General features: G+C 46.8%; 1 protein-coding gene and 1 long non-coding RNA gene across 2 annotated transcripts; both read right to left on the bottom strand.

Annotated features, from left to right (window-relative positions):
• Nucleotides 1-9,772: 9,772 nt before the first annotated feature.
• Nucleotides 9,773-13,407, bottom strand: Tafa3 (TAFA chemokine like family member 3). The gene is made up of 4 exons (XM_090333700.1): nucleotides 13,293-13,407; nucleotides 12,488-12,628; nucleotides 11,637-11,761; nucleotides 9,773-10,171 (listed from the first exon to the last, which is right to left on the bottom strand). Exons 1-4 carry the CDS (start codon nucleotides 13,405-13,407, stop codon nucleotides 10,160-10,162), a joined length of 393 nt encoding a protein of 130 aa, XP_090189826.1. The 3' UTR covers nucleotides 9,773-10,159.
• Nucleotides 13,408-13,578: 171 nt separating this feature from the next.
• On the bottom strand, nucleotides 13,579-16,603 carry LOC150061530 (uncharacterized). Its single transcript, XR_016535828.1, has 3 exons — nucleotides 16,468-16,603; nucleotides 15,239-15,297; nucleotides 13,579-13,627 (listed from the first exon to the last, which is right to left on the bottom strand). It is a non-coding gene; the product is annotated as an uncharacterized LOC150061530 (long non-coding RNA).
• Between the last annotated feature and the right edge of the window lie 1,080 nt (nucleotides 16,604-17,683).

The following is a 17,683-nucleotide window of genomic DNA, read 5'->3' as shown; positions in this document are numbered from 1 at the left end:
AGGAAACAGGCCAGACTCGATCTTCCACAGCTAGGATTGTTTATTGAGATAGAGTATGGAGGGACATAGCCTTCTCACAGGTTTGGAGACTGTGTGTCAGAGCTGAAACAGGAGCTGGGTTTTATGGGGTCTGAGCAAAGAGGCAGAGGTTAATGCAAAGCCACTAGTTCAACGGAGGTGGGGGCTTCTCTGTTGGGTCCAGGATAGAATGTTTACAGCAGGACTTAGATATATTGCCCTGCTGGAGTCAGGCTGTCTGCTTGTATGGCCTGCCTAGTATCTTTGTGCATCTAGGAAAACAGGGCGGGAGTCAATCCTTCATATTCCATTTCTGGATACATAGAAAGAGTGGCCTAAGGAGAAAGAGGCAGGTCCTTCATTGACTCCATTTTTTTTCTTTTCCATATATTTTTTATTGTAATTAGTAAAAGGGTTACATTATATTTACCAGATAGAAGGTGCATTACTTCACATACATTGATACCCTTTCTCCCTCTCCCCCACCCCACCCCTCATCTTGTTTGACTCCATTTTTTTAAAAAAAAATGTTTGCGTGCTGACAATCTTTGCCTGACTCCTTCCTGTCTGCCTTTCAGGCTCATCTAAGTAAGCCTATAAGAAGGTCTGGAGCCTCTCCAGTTTGTCTGCCTGAGCTGGCTTCGAACACGGATACTGAGCTACTGGGATCTCTGAGTAGAGCTAGGATTACAAGTGTGATCCACCAGCACCCAACCTTAAAGTTCACTAAATGAATGAATACATACATACATGCATACATACATAGGCACAGCTTTTCAATGAGCTTCAGCTTGGGGCAGAAAGCACTCGCACCTCTGCACCCTCCATTTCTACACACGGAAGGCTGGGCCTGCATGCTGCCCAGTCCCGCATGGAGAGGAATCCCAGATTAGCCAGAGGACCTGAGGTCCCCCCGCCGTGCTCCCCATCCAGTTGGTCCCCAGGACCTGCGGGAGGAGGTCGCGGTCCCCTTCTCGGGCTCCAGCGGAGCATCCCAAGGGTCCCACCCCAGTGGGGACAGCCGGCCCCTCCCCGGGGGCCCCGCCTGGCCGCCCTGGGGCCTGCGGGATGGTGATGAAGAGGGCCGGGGCGGCTTTCTCCTGTCACACCAGGAGGCTGAGAGCTAAGGAGTGAGGTTCGAAGCCAGCCAGGAGAAGAGTCTTTGGGACTCGGATGTTCAATTAACCACTCCAAAAGCCGGAGTAGTGCTGTGGCTCTAGTGGTAGAGTGCTAGCCTAGAGTGCTGGGGCGGCCGGGGGGGTGGGGGGTAAAGGGGGTGGAGGCCATTGGTAAAGCAGAAGAATCCCCGGGAATGAGTGCTCAGCCTCAGTCGGGGAGTGCAGGGGCGGGGGAGGGACACTGTGCAAGGGACTGTTTGTCTGTCCTGGGAGCTTTGTCCCGAATTTAGCTCAGAGACAGAAGCCCTCTACAAGTTTTGCAACACACCCCCAAATGCCCCTCCGCACTCTGCCACCCACCCTTCCCTTCTCTGACATCTTGTCATTGGCTAGTGGCTACCAATTGTTTCTTTTTTTTTCTTTTCCATATATTTTTTTATTGTAATTAACAGAAGGGTTACTTTATATTCACCAGATAGAAGGTGCATTACTTCACATACATTGATACCCTTTCTCATGTCTTGGTCCCCATTTCCCTCCCCCCACCCCTGCCCTCATCTTGTTTTCCCCCCTTTCCTATCCTATTTCAAATAACCAAATAAGCATATATACAATATATCAGATAACAAGGTAAAATACTGTAACAATATGAGATAGCTAAGGGACAGCAAAAGAGATGAGAGATAACATTATATTAAGGACAACAATCACTCATTATAAGGCTTTTGTTTCTAGATCCTGGAGGGTTCTTTCATTTAGCATCATCCTATATGGCCTTATGTATCTAGGTTTTGTTCTATTGTAAATCTCTGCTAGGAGAGCCCAAGGTTTGTACTGATTATGACAAATGAGGGAAACCATTAATGGCTACCAATTGTTTCTAAGTAAACTTAATTAAAGGAATTTTTGGAAGATTATTGATGTGTAATCAGCTTAACATCAGCTTAATCTTTAACAATCAGCAACTAAAAGCGAACAGGAGTTGCAGGGCCCCCTAGCTGGTGGAAGGCTATGTAAGTAGCCAGCGTGTGTGTGTGTGTGTGTGTGTGTGTGTGTGTGTGTGTGTGTGTGTCGCCAAGAGACCTCCCAAGAGCAAGCAGCAGAGCAAACTGCCCTCTCCCACCTAGAGGATGGCAGCTTTCCCATCTTCTTGGCTGTGGATGTCTTTTGGCTGTGCCCCTTCACAAGGCTTGCGGACTGTGTGGAGTGTGACTTGGTTGAAGCTCTCCCTATTCCTGTTTTTTGCTCCAAGTGTTAGAAGGACCTCAGATGGTCTGAGGGGCCACCTGTTGAACATCTGTTTCAACATCTTAGGGGTGGGGGAGTGAGGATTTCAAAAGAGCTTTTCCACTATGTGCTTCTCTCTAGCTGGGCTCAGACTGCTTCCAGCACTCCAAGCTTGGCCTGTGAACTCAAATGCATAAAGAAAAGTATAAGAGAATTGGGACAGTGAAACTGAGTGAAAGGGAAGACAAGGCTCAGAAGCCAAATTGCATATGTCCACCACCCTCCCTGAGCACCCTAGCAGCCTCTCCTTCCAGGGCAGTATGGTCTCTCTTCAGCAAGAATTCCTGGATAACTAGTCCCCCAGAACCACCAGTCTATCAGCAAACACTTCACAGTGATCTTACAGTGGACTAAGAAAAAAATGGCAGCCCCTAAAAATACCATTAACAGAAGTCCCACTGGATATTCAATGCTGGATTCTGTGTGAAGACATTTTTAAAGTGTCTAGCTTCTCCCAGGTTCACCCAGGCTGACTGGCAACATCACCTCTCCTCATCTCCTTACCCTTTGTATTCTGGCCATGGTTCATTCCTTATTTGAACTTGCCTCAAGCCTTCTTTGCAGCTACTTCCACTCAACCTCTGTTCAGATTTCCCTTCAATGTGCGCGCACGCACACACACACACACACACACACACACACACACACACACACACACACAGCACTTTTCCAGGCTGCTTCTCATTCAGCTTTGGCTGACTTGGCACTCAGGCTGGGTCCAGTTCTCTTTCTTTGTTTACCCACAGAACCCTCCTCTCTTCTTGCTCCTTTCCTATGTATGACTTGAGGAATGCTCAGACAGTTCATTTTGAGGTTTTTTGTTTGTTTTTAAATTTTATTTTATTGTCAGTGTAATGGATAGAGGGGTTACAGTTACATTCATCAGGTAGTGGGTGTATTACTTCTCGCACATTGATATCACTTCTCATGTTTTTGTCCCCATTTCCCTCCCCCACACCCTGCCAATCATCTTGTTTCCCCCTTTCCCTTCCCTATTTCAAATAAACATATTACAATATGCCAGGTAACAAACTCAGATATAGTAACCACATGAGATTAATCATAAGGGGAAAAAAAGAGAAAAGAAATAACATAGCACATTAAGAACAATAATCAAAAAGATAAACCTCTTGTTTCCATATCCTGGAGTTTATTTCATTTAGTCTCATTCTATATGGCCTTATGTACATAGCTTTTGAGCTATTGTAATCCTCTGCTAGGAGAGTCCTAGATGTGTACTAATTATTACAAATGACGGAAACCATGGAGCTTATGTTCCTTTGGGTCTGATTTACTTCATTTAATATGATTTTTTTCAAGTCTTTCCATTTCCTTACAAATAGGAAAATGCCATTTTTTTCTAATGACAGCATAGAATTCCATTTTGTATAAGTACCACATATTCTTATTCCAATCATCTACTGAGGGTTATCTGGGTTGGTTCCATATCTTAGTCAGATAGTTCATTTTTTTCTTTTCTGTTTTTATTGTTGAGATAATGTATAGAGTGGTTATAGTTACCTTCTCAGATAGTTCATTTTGAAGGAAATGACCAGAACACAGCTCATGTGTCCTGAAAGGGTGTGATGAGCTTGACAGTTGAACAGACTTATTTAACTCTGGGCAAACTCTGGTTCTATTGCTTGTGAGTTCTGTTATCTTTGGCAAACTCTCCTGAACCTCTGAAGCTTACATTCCTTGTGTGCAAAAGTGAGGATGCCAATAGCTCTATGAAAAAACCATGAAGTTAAATGAGACAAGTCATAAAAAAAAATCCATCCTAGCTTGGTGCACTGGTGACTCAAGAGGCTGTGATCTGAGGACTGAGGTTTGGAGCCAGCCCTGGTAGACAAATCTAGGAGACTCTAATCTCCAGTTAACTAGCAAAACAACCAGAAGTAGAGGCATGGCTCAAATAATCAAGAACAAGTTGTAAACAAAATCTGGGCTGGGAGTTTGGCCTAGTGGTTAAAGTGCTTGCTTAGCATGCACGAAGACCTGGGTTCGATTCCTCGGTACCACATACATAGAAAAAAGCTGGAGGTGGTGCTGAGGCTCAAGTGGTAGAGCTTTGGCCTTGAGAAAGTCCAGGGACAGTGCTCAGGCCCTGAGCTCAAGCCCAGGACTGGCAAAAAAAAATCATGAGCATAAAGTTCAAAATTTAGTAAAGTTTTGCCTTCAATGTTCACTTTTCTTATGCCTTTTCCTTACTCTGAACTCCCCAGTCAGTATAACAGCAGTAATCAAAGCCATGAGCTTTGTTTTTTCATTCCCTTGGGACATCTGTTATTTGTAAACTGGTGTTAATTACACTTACATCATAGATTCTTACAGGGGAATAAATGGGTGCATCCCTTCACTGAATTGTAATTCAATGCTATGGCTCCAGCAGATAGCTTATTTACTCTTTCTCACATCTTTTCCTTTAATCCCAACACGTGCATTTGTTATTTGTGTTTTGCTTTGTTTTGTTTTGTGGCCTTAGATGATCTTCTTTGCCTGGCTCACTGTATCCTAAAAATGTCACACTGGGATTATGATAGAAGTGGGATACATCATATCCCAAAATCCCTCTAGGATTGCAAGACACATTTCCAGCCACAAGGGCTAATACCAGTTCCTTCCAAGACTGCCCTGAAGCACTGATAATAACCTGAAGGTGCTCTACACCCCTTGAGTTTTCAGCTTGAGGGGGATTTAAATCCCTTTGAGCACGGTTATAATGGTCTGGAATCATACACACGGAGCCTTTTACAAAGCTGGAAATATAGTCTAGAATCCTGATTTAGAATGTAGGAGCAAGTTGGGTGCTGCTAGCTAAGGAGGCTGAGATCTTAGCATCACATTGTGAAGCCAGCCCAGGCAGAAAAATCCATGAGATTCATTTCCAATTAACTACCAAAAATACAAAAGTGGATCATTGTTCAAGTGGTAGAGTACCACTCTAAAGCAAGAAAGCTCAGAAACAATGCCCAGGTCCTGAATTCAAGCCCCAGTGTGTGTGTGTGTGTGTGTGTGTGTGTGTGTGTGTGTGTGTGTGTGTGTGTGTGTCTGTACTCAGGATCTTAGGTTGCTAGGCAGGCACTCTTATCACTTGAGCCATACCTCCAGCCCTGTGTTGGTGTTTTTATGTTCTAAATAAATGATGTCAGCTCCTCCTGTCTTCTTTCTCTTTTGGTATGTACTATTCTCTCTTCTTCCCCTTGCATTTATAGACCTGAATGATTCTGGAATGAGACTTTTACATTCATCCATAGTGTAATATGGCCTCTTTCCAGTGTTCCATCTGTTTAGAGTTAAGAGATGATGTGCAGGGACTGGGAGAATGGAGTAATTGTAGAGTGTTCACCTAGCATGCACAAAGCCCTGGGTTCGATTCCATAATACCATATACACAGAAAAGGCTGAAAGTGGTGCCATGGCTCAAGTGGTAGGACTCTAACCCTGAGAAGGCCCAAGGACAGTGCTCAGGCCTTAAGTTCAAGCCCTAGGACTGGCAAAATAAAAAAGAAGTCATGTGCAGCAGTGAAAAGGACGAGTTATCTGTGTCACTGGGCAGTATATGTCACCAATCTGCTGTTTTACTTTAGGCATATTACCTAAACCACATTCAAGGCCAAATGGAATAGAAAAGTCTGTGAGGCTCTTATTTTCAACCAAAACACAGAAGTGGAAGGGCGGTATAAGTGGTAAAGTACTAGTCTTGAATGCAAAAGCCAAGCAAGAGAATGAGGTCCTGAGTTTAAGCGACCACAAGATAGAGAGAGTGGGGGGGGAGGGAAGGGAGAGAAAGAGGGAGGAGGAGGGAGGGAGAGAGAGGGAAGGGAAGAAGGAAGGAAGGAAGGAAGGAAGGAAGGAAGGAAGGAAGGAAGGGAGGGAGGAAGGGAGGGACGGACGGAGAAAGATCTGTACAGATGAGGGGGTGGGGGACCAGAAATTTCAAAAAAATTTGAGATCCCATTACCAATGGAAGAAAAGAAAGCCAAACCATGGTGGTCATTGTGATAGCTAGAAAACATACAACTTTGACTTCATTGTAAAGCAAAGCTCAGGGAGTAGCTGTTGCTGCCTTTCTCAGCCAGACCCTCTGCTGTCAGAGGCCTTTCTCACCATATAAGGAATACTCAACCCCTAAGCCCACCAAAGAAACGTGAATAGGTCAGGAGGAAATGAGGCTCTGAGGAGTAAACACAGTGAATGAACCTATGTCACAGAAAGGAGTATTCTCTGGAAGTGGAGATGTGAGTGCTCAGGGGAGGTAGGAGCCAGGATGTTGACTGAAGTAGGGCTTGTGGGAAAGGCTGGCTGGGGCTGGCAGCTCAGGAGCATTTGTGCAGCAGGGTTCTCACGCTCTCAGGCTCATCCCAGCTCACATGGATGATGCAGAAGAGCAGGAGGGCAGGATCTCCAGGGTAGGGAGAAACAGAGCAGCCCACATTCCAGCAGCCAGGACAGCCGGCTTTTAGTCTGACTGCTAAAAATGTCTCATTTGTAGCCTAAATAATTCACTTGCCTATCTCTCAAGGAGCATTATGAGAAAAAACAAAACCTGTCTCTCAACCCTGAGCTCAGGTTTCTCCTTCAAGTGGGGCAGGCAGGGAGGCTGGAGGCCAGCCCAGGACTTCACAAACTTCCCTGGGGTTGGCAACTTGCTGAAAAGCGACCAGCATCTGATTTTAAGTTAAGAATGGATTTTACATTTCAGGGAGGTTTTTAAAAACAAAACGAAAGAAAACCAGTGACAATGAAGACTATGCAACAAGGATTTACATGGTCTGCAAAGCATAAAATATTTACTATTTGACTCTCTCCAGAAAAAGTTTGCCAACCCCTTAATCTATCCTCCAGCCATCCTTCTCCAGTGTCAAAGGAGACACTGAGAGCCTTTAGCCCAATAATTGGCTACTCAACTCCATGACTCATCCATGAGCAGTGATTTTAGTAGTTGGCGTTTTCATATTTCTAGTCTAGTGAGAAACTGGACCATTGTTCACTCCATTAACAAAAACCAAAAACAAGTACAGCAGGGTGGGGTGAAGAAGGAAGGTATCAGCCTGGGTTCTACTGCATGGGGAGGCAGGCACAAAGGAAGAACGGGAGACTCAGCCCTACGCCGTCCACCAATATGCCTTCTCTGTGGGACAGAGCAGCACCATCCAAGGTAGTCTCTAAGGCCATGACAATCCTCATAAACCAATGAGTTACCCCTACATCATCTAGAATGTTAGTCTGACTTCTGGTCTTAATCCTGGACAGAGGACCAGCCTGCCACCCGCCCCCATGCTCATTGGGGCCTCTGCAGGAAGAAGGCGCTGACCTACCCACCCCAACTCTCCTGGACCGAATGCTTCTGAGTCCAGAGGAAATGAGTCCTGGCAGGCAATAGGTTGACAGCTAGGAGACTTCAACTGTAACTGGGCTGAGGTACCTCTGGGTCGTCATGGGACTTGTTTGGAATTTGGGTACTAAGGGAACAGTAGAAATCAAGCATCCTCCAGGGGCATTCGGGATGAGTCCTGAGCCAAGTCTCATTTCAAGAACCTCTCAAGATAAATGCTGCTACTGACTAGCTAATATTTTGCAGGGCTCAATACCTGAGGGGGTAGATTGAACATGTTAGATTAAGTGCTAGTCTTTAGAGATTCAGTAGTCCAGGCTATGAGATTTAGGACAAATTATTCATTATTCTATGACTCTGTTTTCTCATGATAAAAAAAAAAGCAAACAAAAATCTAAGGTGTTGGCGTAGAGTGATTTTACTAAGGTCCTATGGATCACTCAATGAAGAGCCCAAACTCAGCTATTCTTCTCAATGTTTCACGGGATAGCTGTGTAGTTTCATCTTGGCTTTCCTTCTCCTGATGCAATCCAATCTCTTCTAAATGAGATGCCATTGGCCTGGTGGAAGGCTAAAAGATGTTAGCAGCTAGGGGCCGGGAGTTTTGCCTAGTGGTTAAAGTGCTTGCCTAGCATGCATGAAGACCCAGGTTCGATTCCTCGGTACAACATACATAGAAAAAAGCCAGAAGTGGTGCTGAGGCTCAAGTGGTAGAGCTCTAGCCTTGAGAAAGTCCAAGGACAGTGTTCAGGCCCTGAGCTCAAGCCCAGGACTAGCAAAAAAAAAAAAAAAAAAGATGTTAGCAGCTTCATGCATTATTCTTGAAACTAGGTAAAACTCACTGAATCGTTGTATAATAGCCTTTTTATTATTGCCTCTGTATAAATGTATATTAAGGTAAAATAAAACTGACAGTGTTTCTAGGTTACAGTTGGGTCCATATTCAGTGGCTTGTTATGCCAGATACTCCCTTAGTAAGTAAGACTGAAAACTTGGTCATTCATATCTTTTGCCCTGACTTAGGATTTAAGGCTCTCAGTGACTGTCAAACAGGCTCTCACAAGCTTAGTCTGTTCAGTAATGATCTCTCCCCTCCTTGCATTAATAATATTGTATTTTGTGTAATATTTTAAGAGTTTATAGTGTGATTTCATTCTTGTTATCTCAGCTGTTCCTCCAAGCAGGTAGGTTTATTGTGCCCTCTCCTCTTTTATTTTTTTAAGTGAGACAGGTTCAAAGGCAGTATGACTGATCTGAAGTCAGGAACTAGGCAAGTGGTAAAAAGCCACTTTTATAATCCCTGATTCATTCTTCTTCCTCTTGTATAACAAAGGTGTTGTGGTAGGTGGTGCGTGTACAACAATGAAGTCTGAGCAGCAGAGAACAAACTGTAAATTCATGGGTTCTGATTATACATCCATTATCAAGGCTAATGTTTTTAAGAGATTTTTGCCTTGATTATAGCAATAATAAACAAGTGCTTTATGAAAAAAAAAAAGATGTTAGCAGCTTGTTGGAGATTCAGGACTGACTTGAGGGATAGGATGCAAGGATGAAGAATATGACCCTTTTGTCTTTGTGCTCTGTGGTCAGGGGTTGGCTGAAGAACTATAGAAGTCTCAGCCTCAAAACTTCACCATGGGAGTTTGGCCTAGTGATAGAGTGCTTGCCTAGCATGCACAAAAACCTGGCTTTGATGGGCCAGGAGTTTGGCGTAGTGGTTAAAGTGCTTGCCTAGCATGCATGATGACCCGGGTTCGATTCCTCGGTACCACATATATAGAAAAAAGCCGGAAGTGGTGCTGAGGCTCAAGTGGTAGAGCTCTAGCCTTGAGAAAGTCCAAGGACAGTGCTCAGGCCCTGAGCTCAAGCCCAGGACTGGCAAAAAAACCAAAAACAAAAACAAAAAAAAAACCTGGCTTTGACTCCTCCGTGCCACATACATAGAAAAGTTGGAAGTGGTGCTGTGGCTCAAGTAGTAGGGCCTTTGCCTTGAGAAAGCTCAAGGACAGTGCTTAGATCCTGAATTCAAGCCCCAGACTAGCAAAAACAACAACAACAACAACACAACTTCACCATGTCCACAGAAGATGGCTCAAAAAGTCAGTGTACTTAAAGTCTAAGTTGTCTGTCACTCACTCTCCAACTTGATAATTCCTTAAGGGCAAGAATGGCATCTTGACCTTCTTTTTCCCCAAAAGAGCACAGCTTCCCAGGTATGTGGTTTCAAATCCATCCATATCTTCTGAGTAACTTCACTGAAATACCCCTAGAAAGACAGATGCTACATGTGGCATGGGGCCCATGTTCAGGTAAGTGAATCCCCATGTTTGTTGGCTGACAACTGGATATCTTTCTTCAGTCCAGGGCTTTATCAAGCCACAGTCCCCCACAGGAGCTATCGAGTGACCTAAGAAGCAAATGATAGGGTAGATGAAGGTTAGAGAAGTCAACAGGGATGCTTGCCAGCATGCAAAGACTATCCAAGAAAGGCAATTCACTTAGAAGATCACTACTTCTGGTTGTCTCCTCCTAAAGAGGGGACAAAAACTTCTAAAGCTGAAGTTGGGAAAGGGGAACCTGGTGGCCTATACAAATACAAATCAAGCATAGCCATTAGCTTTTCAGGCTACAAGCCCAGATCTATAACATGGTAACAAATGTTCTAACCTCTGTGTTGGCTCTCACTCTCTCCTAGCCTTAAATAACCTCAAAATGCCTGTCTCTTTTCCCTGCTACTTTATATCCAGGCAAAATTTTTCTTGCCACAACTGCTTTTGTTCTGTGCTTTAGAAAAATCACTGCTTTCTTCAGAAGCCTGGAGCCTGCCCTTTTCTTCGCTGGTTTTGCTTGCTGTGTGTGATTGTGGGGAAGAAAAGCTGTACCTTGACTCATCCTGCTGTGTCACTTCTCTGTACAAATGGTAAGGACAACACAATGCAACTAATTAACCATGACACACATGGAATTGCTGAAAAGTTTGATAAAATTTTAATTACCCCTTGTTTTGTGGGGCAGGCAGCAAACCAGGAAAATAATCTTCTTGAGTGCTGTCACAGCAGACAGAGTGATTTGACTGTCCGATAATTGTGGCAGTGGGGTGAGTGTTGGGGTTAGTCCATGGCAGAGGCAGTGACAGACAGAGCTGGCTAGTGTACTGGGATTCAGGTTGGAGAGATTCTTTCCTGAACTATATAGGCAAGTTTCCCAGTTCTTCACATGGTTGCTGTTGGTGTGGTTTGGTTTGGTTTGTTGAGTCAGGGTTTCACTCTGGAGCCAGGCTAGCCTCTATCTGACTAGGTCACTTGGGAAAGCCTGAAAATCATGATTCTATACTTCTGGAGGGCCAAGATTAGAGGCATGTACCACCACACCTGACTCCATTTTATCGTTCTACACCTGGCAGTTTTCGAAGGCAAACACACAGAGGAAGAAACAAAAGCATATGTAACATCAAGAATTCTCCTAGAAAGGCCCCCTGGAGTTTGGATGTTGAGCCCTCATTCCAAGTCTCCAGAGTCAGGACAGATTCAGAGGGACTTTCTTGGGGTACCCTTTTGTAGCTCACAAATCTCACCTAGGGATCCTGTCCTCCTGGACCCCCTAGGACTTCTGAATTCCCCTTTGTTGCCCCAAGTACGCAAGAGAATGAAGAGCCGGGAGTTTGGCCTAATGGTAGAGTGCTTGCCTAGCATGCACGAAGACCCAGGTTCGATTCCTCAGTACCACATACATAGAAAAAAGCTGGAGGTGGTGCTGTGGCTCAAGTGGTAGAGCTCTAGTCTTGAGAAAAGTGCAAGGACAGTGCTCAGGCCCTGAGTTCAAGCCCCATGACTGGCAAAAAAAAAAAAAAGATGAAGCATTCATTCCAATACCTTGGTGGTTTTGACTTTGTGTCCACTGCTACAGCTCCATCCTGACAGGTCAGGGAGCACCTTACACTCCTCCCCAGGTAGGCAGGGTTCCATCTGACACCACCACCTCTGGAGGACAATGGAGGCTGTGGAGCCAGAGGCAGAAAACCAGTTCTAAGTTCTTTTTAAGCACCACAATGGTTATGAGGGGTCCCAGAACAAGCCATGAACTTCCGTTCTCTTTCCCTTACTGTAGGGATCCCAGAGAAACAACCGTGTGGCCAGGCAGAGGCCACGGGGAAACTGCCCTCTCAAGCTTAATTGCATGGATCTTCATTTCATCAGAGGCAGCTCAAGACGTTGGAAGTGGGGGAGGTTGCCTTGAAAGCAGCCAGGCCATTCACACAAAGGCATAATCTTCAGTATTCCTCCCCACACTGGTGCATAGCATGGGAGCAAGTGTGGGATCTGTGTCCAGGACCGCATAAGCTACTGTGCATGAGCACAGTGAACAGGATATGGATGGAGAGGTGGGAACAGGGGTCTGGACACGGTGTCTACACGAGGAGAGGAGGAAGGCAGTACATGGAAGAGGACCCCTTTGGAGGAGTCCTGGAATGTGTATGTGCACATGTGCCAGATGGTGGCTGGAGTGGGAGAGTGAGTGTAACAAGAGCTTTCTTCATCTTTGATTCAGAGATGGCCACATCTGCCCTCCTGTCCCTCAGAGGGTGCCCTAGCATTTGAGACCCTGATCTTGACAGCCCCAATGAGGTGACATCGGATCCCCAACAGATGGCAAGTCCTGAACACAACCTCCTTTTTGCTTCTCAGGGCCTCCCCACCCACCCATCCCGGCTCTGTTTTCTCACCATCCACGCAGGAAGGCTTTGCCCGTGTAGTGCCTGCCACCTGGCCAGAAAGACAGGAGCATTTGACAGTCTGAGAGCGCTCCTCGATGTGGTTCTGGTTGCAGCAGCGGTGGGCAGCAATTACCTCGCAGGTGCCCAGGACTGATGAGGCCAAGGCACACAAGATTAGGCTCCCAAACTTGCACCCCTCCTACCAGCTCAGGGGCTCCTCAAGCCCCTCCTCTTTGCTTGGGGAACGGTCATTTAATAGATTCCCAGGGCTGAGCTACAGTTCAGTAACAGAGTGCTTCACAGACACAGTGTGGAGGGGACAGGAAGATTTCTAGTGGCAACCTCCTCCCCAGGGAGGCCACACTCCTAAGGGAGGCTGTCCCTTAGGCAGAAGAAAGTGGAGTCCTGTACCAGCCCCCATCTTTCAGCTTTCTCGGGATGAGGGTAAGGGCTCAGGGCTTACAACATGAGGAAGGGATCATCCGCTTACATAGGCTTTAGCCATCCCAGAAGGAAAACCTCAGAATTAGGCCAGGAGGCTAGACTTAAGCCCTCATGCAAGGTCCTCTTGTTCTCTCTTTTTACAGAACACCTTCCAACCTGGAAGGAGTTTTAAAAAAAGAAATGGGGCTGCCCAGGCCTCCTCCGGCCAGGGAGAGAAGAGGACAAGGCAATGATCAGAGGAATCAGACCCTGAAATCCGTGGGTTTTACTCTACCTCTGATTTGCCTGCTATGTGGAATGGGGTAAGGTATTATCCCGCTCTCATGGTGACCAAGGAAACTCTTCTCCTAGCCCCACACCTCCCTCAAACCTGTGGCAGGTGAAGGCTGCAGAGAAGCTGAAGCCAGGCGGGTCCACAGCCAGGCCACGCACAGTGCCAGCAGCCAGCCACCCGGGCTCCAGTTCCATGTGACCCTCTCACTCATCCTGTGGAGAGAAATGCACATCCCACTTTGCTCAGGGGAGGAGCTCCAAGTGGCCAGCCTTAGTCCTTTCTCAGTGCCATGGTCTCCAGGCAGGACGCATACCTTGTCCCCAGGCAACTTGCAGCCTGGCATGAAGTCAGGATAGGACAAAAAAGGTGTTATCAGAGGCCTGGGGGGTGAAGAGGAGAGACTGTGGAGGAGATGACACTTCAGAATGGGTCTGGAAGAAGGAACCAGGGGGATATGTTAGGAATGGAACAATGATGCCGACCCCCATTCTTTGAACTCTTGACCTAGACCCTTCACACAAATGATCTTAAACCCTTTACAATCATCTCACAAAGCAGATTTGTTAGATGTATTTTACAGATGAGCAAGGCATAAATAAAGGATGGATAGATACAGTGTACAGGCTATACAAATGTATTCCCTTCCGTACTACTGCTTAAAACATAAAAAACTAAAACAAAACAAAAACAGGCAGGGCCGGGAGTTTGGCCTAGTGGTAGAGTGCTTGTCTAGCATGCATTAAGACCCATGTTCAATTCCTCAGTACCACATACATAGAAAAAAAGCCAGAAGTGGTGCTAAGGCTCAAGTAGTAGAGTTCTAGCTTTGAGAAAGTCCAAGGACAGTGCTCAGGCCCTGAGTTCAAGCCCAGGACTGGAAAAAAAACAAACAAACAAACAAAAAACAGGCATTGATGGCTCACACTTGTAATCCAAGCTACTCAGGAGGCTAAATCTGAGAATCACAATTTGAAAACAGAATAGGCAGCCCATGAGACACATTTCCAATTAACCACTAAAAAGCTGGAAGTGGATGCCCTGAGTACCAGAAAGTCCCAGTACCAACACACACACACACACACACACACACACACACACACACACACACACACACACACAGCTGCTAGTATGGCCTAGTGATAGAGTGCTTGCCTGGTACGCATGAAATCCTGGGTTTGATTCCTCAGTAGTAGTAAAATGCAAGAAATTAGGTAGGTACAAAAGTGCTCAAGGACAGTGCTCAAGCCCTGAGTTCAAGCTAGAAGACTGGCAAAACAAAACACCTAGGGAATAGTTTTATGTAATGATATGCACAATGATTTTCAATGCTAAGCCACCCGTGAGGAAGGCATCTGTATGGAATGTTATGTATAAAATGTGTAATAGGGAGGGGCCATCTCTGTTGCTTAATATGCATGAACTACCTCCAGAAAGTGTATACAAAGCTAGCAATATTTGCCACTAAGAAGTGAAACTTGAAGGTTGAAGTTGACAGCTGTAGGTAGACTTATTTTTCAAACCTTGGGAATGCAGTTGCAGTTCAACTTAAACAAAATTTAGATTTAAAAAGACAGATATGAAACAGAAGCTAAGAGGCCTAAGGCCCAACAGCGTGTGGTTAGCAGAGGCCAGAGCCCAACAGCTTTCCCTACATCCTCTGCACTTCACCTCTGCTCTTCTCCTTTACTTCTCCTCCATTCCATCAAGCCAACTCGGGCCTCCCAAATCTATCACAGAAAGAAGGTTAGAAACTGGGGAATCCTAGGGAAGAAGAAACGCAGAGCCAGGGAGGAACAGCCCCAGGAGGCTGCATCCCCTTCATTGAGCTCAAGGGTTGGCCTGGATCACTGCCTCAGCCTGTGACAGCGTGGAGGACTGCCAGCCTCTTGGAAACATTGCTAATCATTCCCCCCCACCTCAAATGCCAACATCATCCTAGGAGTACAAGGAGCCAAACCCAAATGCCAGCATCCTTTGGATGCTGACACAGTCTATGCCTTTACCCTTCCTCACTTCCCATCATTAAATGTCTCCCCGCTTACCTTTTGGGGGGATGTTTCAGCTTCTACTTGTTCATCTGCCAGCCTCAGACTGACTCTACCTGGACAGGTGGAAAGATTTTGAGGGGTTGTCAGGAACAGAGGGAGTCCAGGCCTCTGCAGGGGGTGAGGAAAAACTTGGGAGAGGAGAAGGGGTGGGCTAGGACAGCTGTAGAGACGGTTGTGAAGCTATTCTCAGGGTAATGGCAGTCTTTCTACCCAAAGCACATGAGGGAGTCCTTGTAGACTCTTGAGATAAGTGGCCAGGAGTTTCCCTGCCCAAGGAATGAAGCAGGGGTGGGCGTGGCCTGAGATTCAGTGGTGTCATCTCTTTGGACTTGGGTTTCTCAGCAGAATCCATCTGATCTTGCTGGAAGAGGCGGCTAGGGAGAGTCCATTGGCCCCAACTCTTGTCATCATCCCCACCCCAAACACACACCCAACCATTGCTTCAAGGACTCAAATATATTTGGCTTAATTCTGCAGTCATTCCCTACCCCTCCAGGATTAGAATGGGGATATCATAGGTCGCTGAGCCTCAGAGGCTACAGTCCCCAAGGGCCCCCTCATTCTCCCTAAGGGTCTCTCTTGTTTCAGCCTCCAGCAGAGACAGAAGTAAAACTCACAGGATGTGAGGCCCAGGAAAGACAAATTATCCTGTGTCCCAGCTCACAGGCATAAAGGGGCAATGGAGGCAGATGGAGAAGCGATGCCAACACCCACAGGAAGGGTGTGCCCTTGAGCAGACAACTCCCATCGGTCCCCATGGGCCTGTTTGCTGAGTAGCTCCTTCCTCACCCTGCCCCCTTCAGGAACTTTCATTTTGACCACTACAGATGCGACTTTGTGTTCTTTTAAGAGATCCTCTTTCTCTCCAGTGGTCACAAGTTCCAATCCAATCCACTCATTTTTCCTGTGTACTCTAAGGTCCAAAGGGCCTGGGCTAGAGATGGGGATGGGGATCCAGGATCCCTGGCATTCTGTTCGCTCTCTTAACGGAACTAGAAAAGATGCTTCTGCAATTTTTTTTTTAAATCAACTTTCATTCTCTATTTTCGTTTCCCAGCCAGTCTGCCCCAAGCCCACTGTGGTTGAGGCTGATGCATCAGCCTGTGCAGACTGGCAAGAGGGTAAGGATGTGGACCACAACGTATCTTAGACTTACCCCCCCCCCCCGCACGCCTTCCCGCCCTCATTCAGCGCCCACCTGGCCCTCCCCACCTGAGACCTACCTGCCCCTCATGGTGCTCACTGATCCAGCTTGTAGGCTTGAGGTCTTTTCTGCCTTTTCAGAAAGGATGAGGACTCTGCATAGCTAGGCGCAGGCAGAAGCAACCAGCTAAGGTACGGTCCTTTCCACCGAGCGCTGTCCTGGTCTGTCACCACGTGGCTGCGCCTTGGGAACCGCGGGGTTCTGCCTAAGCCGGCATCACCCTCCTGGTGGGGGGCCCTCCGGGCTCGGCTCCTGCAGGCGGGGACCGCAGAGCCGTGTGGGATCCTCTCTCAGTCTCCTGCGGCAGATGGGCAGCGTGTACCCACTGCCTCCTAGCCTGGGGTCCCCTGGCTGCTCGGACCCCCCTGGCCCAGAGGGCTCCACCACCTCCTTAGGCTAGGAGGGGTGCTCCGCAGGTACAGCCTGCACGCAGCGGCCCCTGCCGGCACAGGACAGGAAGAGAAGAGACAAGAGCTGGAGTCCTGAAAGTTCCATTGCAATGGACAGCTCATTGGAGCACCCTAGGATTAGGGTCCCTGGTTCTGCGGCTCAGGGAAGGTGGAAAAAGGGGGTTCTGGGGGGAAATGGGGCTGAGAGTGAGGAGGAGTCACCCAGACCCGCATGTGCTCTCGAGTTCTGAGGATTCTAGAAAGCCTCTGTTCAATTCGGTACTCACACATCGCATCTACACTCATTTAATACAATGCAGTCCTTCTTTCACACTTAAGTGCTACTTAAAGTGTTTATTAGCTCCAAGAAGGGAAGATTGCCTTCTGGGACTTTTTTCCTCAGCAAAACTGTAGTCTATCTGATTGTGTCATTGTTTGCAGGGTTATATTTTGGGTATAGAAGTATCACAAGAGGGAACAGAGGTGCTCTGTTAATTGGTCTCTTCACAGGAGACAGGTGAGACAGGTGTTTCTTAGCTAAAAGGGCTTTGGGATGTGGTGTGTGTGTGTGTGTGTGTGTGTGTGTGTGTGTGTGTGTGTGTGTGTGTTGGGGTGGGGGTGGAGGCTAGGGAAGAAGCTCAGTTCTGAGACCTGGGATAAAAAGGCTTATTTCAAATCTGTTCTATTCCTCTCTGGCTTAGGCCTTGTGCTTTCATATGAACAGATCACTCATTACAGTATCAGTTAACTCTCAGCAGTGAAAGTACCTGTGAATTCGTTCACCCCTCATCCCTTTTCATCTCTGCTCTCTGGGGAGGGGGCAGGGAGTGAATGAGGCAAGGTGAT

The sequence above is a fragment of the Megascapheus bottae genome, chromosome 6, assembly GCF_031878675.1.
Source record: "Megascapheus bottae isolate mThoBot1 chromosome 6, mThoBot2.hap1, whole genome shotgun sequence".
Taxonomy (NCBI): domain Eukaryota; kingdom Metazoa; phylum Chordata; class Mammalia; order Rodentia; family Geomyidae; genus Megascapheus; species Megascapheus bottae.
Note: the sequence above shows the minus strand (reverse complement) of the source record. Positions and strands in the feature narration are given on the sequence as shown.

Coding starts and splice junctions, on each gene's coding strand:
- Tafa3 (XM_090333700.1), bottom strand. CDS start 13,407: ATGAGTGAGAGGGTCACATGGAACTGGAGCCCGGGTGGCTGGCTGCTG. Junction 12,629..13,292: donor GCAGCCTTCACCTGCCACAG/GTTTGAGGGAGG, acceptor TGGCCTCATCAG/TCCTGGGCACCTGCGAGGTA. Junction 11,762..12,487: donor AAAGCCTTCCTGCGTGGATG/GTGAGAAAACAG, acceptor CTGGCTCCACAG/CCTCCATTGTCCTCCAGAGG.